The 7,573-nt window shown below is 41.7% G+C and overlaps 1 protein-coding gene across 1 annotated transcript in view; it reads left to right on the top strand.

Moving 5' to 3' along the window:
* Positions 1 to 1,044: 1,044 nt before the first annotated feature.
* The window catches only part of LOC106565522 (zinc finger protein 385A), a 92,438-nt gene continuing 85,909 nt past the window's right edge, over positions 1,045 to 7,573 (top strand). Inside the window, exons 1-2 of the mRNA XM_014132751.3 lie at positions 1,045 to 1,388; positions 1,526 to 1,608. Of these exons, the coding sequence (XP_013988226.1) occupies positions 1,384 to 1,388; positions 1,526 to 1,608 (88 nt within the window). The 5' untranslated portion in view covers positions 1,045 to 1,383. The remainder of the gene's footprint in view (positions 1,389 to 1,525; positions 1,609 to 7,573) is intronic.

Here is a 7,573-nt window from a genome sequence, read left to right as displayed (position 1 = left end):
AGGGGGGGCGCCAACCTAGACAGGAAGACCACGTCAGTGACTCAACCCACTCAAGTGACACACCCCTCCTAGGAACGGCATGGAAGAACACCAATAAGCCAGTGACTCAGCCCAGGTAATAGGGTTTGAGGAAGAGAATCCCAGTGGAGAGAGGGGAACCAGCCAGGCAGAGACAGCAAGGGCAGTTCGTTGATCCAGTGCCTTTCCATTCACCTTCACACTCCTGGGCCAGACTACACTCAATCATAGGACCTACTGAAGAGATGAGTCTTCAATAAAGACTTAAAGGTCGAGACCGAGTCTGCGTCTCTCACATGGATAGGCAGACCATTCCATAAAAATAACGTCCAAAAAAAGGAATAGCGTAAATGATGAGCAGATCAGAGTGTGAAAGTGTTAAAAAGACTCTTCTGTTTTGGTCTAAGGTAGTGGGGGCAAGGAATTATCTAGGGGAGTTGGTAAGCTTACATGACAATCTTAGATGCCATAGAGGAGACATTGAGATGGACTGGCACTTGTATTGCCTCTTCTCTCGCCATGGTGTGTTCAATTAATTACAGTGACGATGGATGTTGGTCATGTCTAGTTATGATGCACAGGTCCCAATGGAGCCCCAGCCATTCACAACTTCTAGTGTGGCTGACATAGGAGCTCATTGGGGAGGCAGTTAAAACTAGTGTGTGAATTCATCTCTAAGTCAAACAAAACAAACACTCCTCTCCCTGTGTTATGCTTTCATCTGTCAATCTCACTTCCCTCACTCCCTCAACACCCCCTCTCTCTCTCTCTCTCTCTCTGTTTCTATCTCCAAATCCTCTCCCTCTCTTCCTTTCTCTCTTCCTCTCTCGCTCTCCCTAATTTCAGTGACTCTTAGTTTTAACTCCCTCCCTCCTTCCCTCTATCCACTTCTCTTCTTTGAATTTGCCATCCTTCATTCTATCCCTGCTCCCTCCTTCCGCCCTCCCTCCCCCTCCTCACTTGCTCCCCCTCCGTCCTCACAGTTGTCCTCACATATTAAGTTCCCTGTCTTAAGAAGCAGAATTAGCTGCTGGAATCTTGTGCACTTGTTCCGTTCTCTCTCCGGGGGTGGGGAAGCAAGGAAGGATTGAAGAGAGAGAGGAGGAAAAATAGTGACAGTAAAGGAAAGGAAGCCGAGAGAGAGAGAGTAAAAAAGAGGGGAGGGAGTAAGAGAGGGGAGGAAAAGAAAACGTGAGTGAATGGAGTTATGGCAAAACGAGAGCGAGAGAGAATGTGAGGGTAAGAGAGGGAGAGAGAGTGTGAATAAGCCTGCTGTTAGATCTCTGCTTTACTGTGGGCACGTGGCTGCGTACACTCTACGTCTCTCTCATCTCTCTCTCACTCACCCTGAGTGTGTTTGTTTTTATGTGGTAAGCTCTCTGTAGTGTTGTGATTCATATGTTCTCCTACAGTTACGTGCCATTCTATAGGATCTGCGTGGATTCGCTCCTTCTCTCTCATCCCTCTGTGAACAAGAGGACAACATTTTCTCTCCTCATTTATACAGGTTAATTCTGGGAAATCTGTACAATTTTGAAGTACTAGATCCATTCAACCAAGGAGGAGAGGAGTTGCCAATGTGGGGCTCAGGTAAGAACACTTCAATATTGGAAATATTGACACTATTATGCACTAATCTTTGTTTACTGCATAATATTATCAGTGTCATAAGGCTAGAAAATATCCCAGTATGGCACAACACATGACATAACATGTCATAACATTGCCATAATTTATATTTCTCAAGTTATGACAAGTTATGACATATGCTATGAAGCTTTACGACATGTTTACGACATCATAATAAAATGTTATGGCGAGGAGTTCAAGCGTCAGCTAAAAACTTTTATGATGTCACATTTTCTAAGGTCTGTTACACTATTTAGTGTAAAATACTGTAATGACCCTAGCCTTGGTAAGTTAAAAGCAATTCCAAGTGTGGTACTGTGGTTAGATTGCCTCAATGAATGTTGTCTGTTCTGACTATCCCCTGAAGTTACTGAAATTCTACATTCACCACAATACTGACACTGTTATTTCTCAATACTACATTCACCACAATACTGACACTGTTATTTCTCAATACTACATTCACCACAATACTGACACTGTTATTTCTCAATACTACATTCACCACAATACTGACACTGTTATTTCTCAATACTACATTCACCACAATACTGACACTGTTATTTCTCAATACTACATTCACCACAATACTGACACTGTTATTTCTCAATACTACATTCACCACAATACTGACACTGTTATTTCTCAATACTACATTTACCACAATACTGACACTGTTATTTCTCAATACTACATTTACCACAATACTGAGACAGTTATTTGTCAATACTACATTCACCACAATACTGACACTATTATTTGTCAATACTACATTCACCACAATACTGACACTGTTATTTGTCAATACTACATTCACCACAATACTGACACTGTTATTTCTCAATACTACATTTACCACAATACTGAGACAGTTATTTGTCAATACTACATTCACCACAATACTGACACTATTATTTGTCAATACTACATTCACCACAATACTGACACTGTTATTTGTCAATACTACATTCACCACAATACTGACACTGTTATTTCTCAATACTACATTCACCACAATACTGACACTGTTATTTCTCAATACTACATTTACCACAATACTGACACTGTTATTTCTCAATACTACATTCACCACAATACTGAGACAGTTATTTCTCAATACTACATTCACCACAATACTGACACTATTATTTGTCAATACTACATTCACCACAATACTGACACTGTTATTTGTCAATACTACATTTACCACAATACTGACACTGTTATTTCTCAATACTACATTCACCACAATACTGACACTGTTATTTCTCAATACTACATTTACCACAATACTGACACTGTTATTTCTCAATTCTACATTCACCACAATACTGAGACAGTTATTTCTCAATACTACATTCACCACAATACTGACACTGTTATTTCTCAATACTACATTCACCACAATACTGACACTGTTATTTCTCAATACTACATTCACCACAATACTGAGACAGTTATTTGTCAAATCTACATTCACCACAATACTGACACTGTTATTTCTCAATACTACATTCAACAAAAAGTGACACAGTTATTTTTTAATACTACATTCACCACAATACTGAGACAGTTATTTGTCAATACTACATTCACCACAATACTGAGACAGTTATTTGTCAGTACTACATTCACCACAATACTGACACAGTTATTTGTCAGTACTACATTCACCACAATACTGACACAGTTATTTGTCAGTACTACATTCACCAATATACTGACACTTAGCAATACGTGGTCTTGCAGTTTGTATTGGAGGAATATGGTCCAGGCAACAGCCTGTCTGTGACAGTATGGGTATGTGAATATAATATTTCAATTTTACATCATTTATGTAGGCGATGGGGTCAGATCTATAGCTATGGCTCATATAATAGTCTATAGAATCAAGAGTGAGAGATATCTGTGAGCAGTGAGTAGTTTTTCAAAGTGTCTGGTAACTGTGACAGGGCTTCTCACGGGTGTGTGTTTTACACAGTAGAGTGTTAGAGAGAGAGAGAGTGTGTGTGTGTGTGCGTGTGCGTGCGTGTGTGTGCGTGTGTGTGTGTGTGCATGAGTGTTTGTGTGTGCGACTGTGCGTGTGTTCGAGCATGCTTGTTTGTGTATGATTTCTGAGAATGTCAATCTTTGATGAGACATAAGCAACCCTTTATGGCTGAACTTTCACAAAACACCTACCTGCATTCTCACCTTTCTCTAGCAGACTCTACATTCTTCACCACACTGAGAGAAGCAGGGAGAAAAGTAAAGAGTGGGATGAGGAGGACAGAGAGGCCACTGTTTTGGATAGACCACCTCATAGTCCTAAGAAACACATCCCTTAACAACAAGTCAGGGAGAAGAGGATTCTGTGGTTAACAGGGACATGACAAAAACACGTATTTTTTACACAAGCATTTAGCTACACTTGCAATAACACCTGCAATATGTGTAGATTTGGCATACGGAGAGGGATACATTGGAGAGAGAATGTGTGAGAAAGAGATAGCATAATTATGCGTAGTCTCATTCACAGCAAATTAGGAGAACCTACTGTAGAAGCACGCCACACAAGGCTACTTTTTGTATGGCTGAATCACCAGTCTGTACACCCAGCGCTTGACTTGGACTGAAATAGGTACTGGTACACATTTTGGGTGCAGGTACTGGTTATATTTAGGTGCCGGAACTCTGCAATATTTGTAAACCAATATTTTATATCAAGTGCCAGAAATCAGTTCTGGTGTGTACCGGCCCTAGTCAAGAACTATGTTCACCTGTATAACAATAACCCCAAGTTGTGCCCTTACCAACACTATCTACACAATATACTCTGATGACATTGGCTGTAGTATTGTTGACACTTGGTGTTATCATTCTACACAGTAGGAGCTCTGAGAGCACTGCTTACTGTGCAGGGAGACGTAACATGCCTGTGTGAAAGCAGAAATTACAGTGTGTTTTGTCTATGAGAGGGAGCAATAGATACAGAAGATGGGAAGTAACTTATAATTGTGCATATAAGCCTATGTAATGCACCTTAAACTGTAGATGTATGGCCAACTACTTTAATGACACGTCTGTAGCATAGCAAAATATCAATATGTGTCCCCAGCTGAAAGTACATTTCTGATAGTGTAAATATCTGGTTTGATTTCATTTCAACAGTCACTTGTACAGTGCTGAGCAGGACAAGTGGACACTCTCTTATAGCAGGACACTCTCTTATAGCAGGCTAAGCCCATGGCACAGTACATCATGTGGGTATGTCATGTAGAAGTTATGTACTAGTCCTGTGATATTTACTGTGTGTGGACAGTAGCCAGATATGTTTAGCTCTCTGTGTCTGTATTTACTCCATCTGGTCTCCATCTGGTCACACCTATTTAAACCTCCTGTCTCTCTGTCTCTCTGTCTCTTATTATAACCCAGGAAATGGGCTGGGGGTGCCATGGTGACACAGAGGGCCTGACACCGGTCTAAACACACCACTAGAGGGGAGTAAACTCTACAGCAAACGGTTATTTAACACTCGCCAACAAAAAAGATTAACCAATAAAAATAGCTTACTACTCTATAAGAGGCGAGGTGCTATGGTGTATAGAGGGAAGATTGGGACATGAACCTGCTTCACACACCGACCGGGTCATAGGATCATCAGGGTGATCTCAGGGCTGTTCCCATGGTGATAATTGGCATATAGGCTGAAGCAGTGTTGTATGCAAGAATTTATTAAACTAAGAATCCATGTATGCATACTTGTTTTTAATACAGTATGTATGTGAGTTTGTTGATGAGTGTGCATGCTCTGTGTGTACCACCCTGCAGCCCACTGCTGGCTTTCTTCTGAAGCTGAGCAGGGTTGGTCCCTGGATGGTGAGACCAGATGATGCTGGAAGTGGTGTTGGAGGTCCAGTAGGAGGCACACTTCCCTCTGGTCTCAATAGATTCCAGTGAAGGGGGCATTTCCCCACATGGGTGCTGTCTTTCAGATTGGGATGTTCTGACTCTCTCTGGTCACTAAAGATCCCATGGCACTTATTGTAGGGGAGTTAACCCTGGTGTCCTGGCTAAATTCCCAATCTGGTCCTCATACAATCATGGCCACATTTTATTTAAAAAATAAAATAATTGAACCTTTATTTAACTAGCCAAGTCAGTTAAGAACAAATTCTTATTTACATTGATGGCCTACCCTGGCCAAAACCGGGTAACGCTGGGTCAATTGTGCACCGCCCTATGGGACTCCCAATCACGGCCGGATGTGATACAACCTGGATTCGAGCCGGGGACTGTAGTGACGCCTCTTGCACTGAGATGTAGTCCCTTAGACCACTGCGCCACTCGGGAGCATCCCCAGCGACCTAATCATCCCCACACTAAACCCAGGTCGTTGCTGTAAAATATAATAGGTCATCTGACTTGGTAAAATAAGGGTAAAGTGTGTGTGTGGCACTAGACTTGAGGTGTGGTGCATAGTCCTATCACTGCTCTTAATACCTACTCGGTGTATTAACCCCATTGCACTGATGGTATTCTTCGTGGGTCAGACAGACCTAACATTAACCCTAACCTTAACCCCTAGCCTAGCTAACGTTACCTGCCCGAATGCATAGTGCAAATGGTAAAGTTTGGTGGGGGAGGAATAATGGCCTGTGGCTGTTTTTCATTGTTTAGGCTAGGGCCCTTAGTTCCAGTGAAGGGAAATCTTTACATTTCAGCATACAATGACATTCTATACGATTCTGTGCTTCCAAATTTATGGCAACAGTTTGGGGAAGGCCCTTTCCTGTTTCAGCATGACAGTGTCCTGGTGCACAAAGCGAGGTCCATACAGAAATGGTTTGTCGAGATCGGTGTGGAAGAAATTGACTGGCCTGCACAAAGCCCTGTCCTCAACCCCATTGAACACCTTTGGGATGAATTGGAACTGTGAGCCAGGCCTAATCGCCCAACATCAGTGCCCGACCTCAATAATGCTTTTGGCTGAATGGAAGCAAGTCCCCATAGCAAACATCTAGTTGAAAGCCTTCCCAGAAGAGTGGAGGCTTTTATAGCAGCAAAGGGGGAACCAACTCCATATTATTGCCCATGATTTTGGAATGAGACGTTCGACAAGCAGGTGTCCACATACTTAAGGTCATGTAGTGTATCATACAAATTGTAATTCATAACATATCATATGAATTGTAATTCTTAACATATCATACAAAATGGATGATGAACATCCACAAATTAATACATACCATACCCAACATAACATATCATACCAATTTGAGTGTCCTGGGTTTTCGTTTACCATGTTAGGTCAACCCCTGAGTCCAGGTTGCTTTTGTTGTCAGATGAGGTCTTGATTACGATTTGGTCCGGCTCTTCTGAACCATCTGTTTACAACCAGGGATAAAATTAGAGTTTAACAAGCTTGTCCACGTGGTTATGGCTTTTATCACTGTAATCGGAGAGAGGGATAGTAAAAAGAGAGAGACAGTAAAAATAGAGGCTAATGGTAAAGAGTCACACACACAGAGATAACCATATCAAAGCATCCAATAACACATTTTCAGAGGTTTAATTGGGTAATCCTGAACAACTCTAGATGACATTATATGAAACCAAAGACACAAGATGTACTTAATTTACAACGTTTCGGACTGAGATAGTCATTCAGGCTGGGGTCTAGATACTCCAACGCTTCGCTATTTTTGCTACCTATTTATTATTTTACTGCGGAACTCCTAGTCCTCACTTCTCACCGATCTTAAAACTAGGGCTGTAGCGGTGACCATATTAGCGCCACACCGGCAGTCACGAGTCATGACCACAGTCAAATTCCACGTGAAAGTTACCGTAATCTCTTTTTGTGAACTCTGCACATGCGTTGGTAGTACCCATCTTGCTAACATCCATCAGGTCCTAATGGCCTGGTACTCTCTATTGTCCCTCT

Source organism: Salmo salar, chromosome 12, assembly GCF_965601325.2.
Source record: "Salmo salar chromosome 12, fSalSal1, whole genome shotgun sequence".
Taxonomy (NCBI): Eukaryota; Metazoa; Chordata; class Actinopteri; order Salmoniformes; family Salmonidae; genus Salmo; species Salmo salar.
Note: the sequence above shows the minus strand (reverse complement) of the source record. Positions and strands in the feature narration are given on the sequence as shown.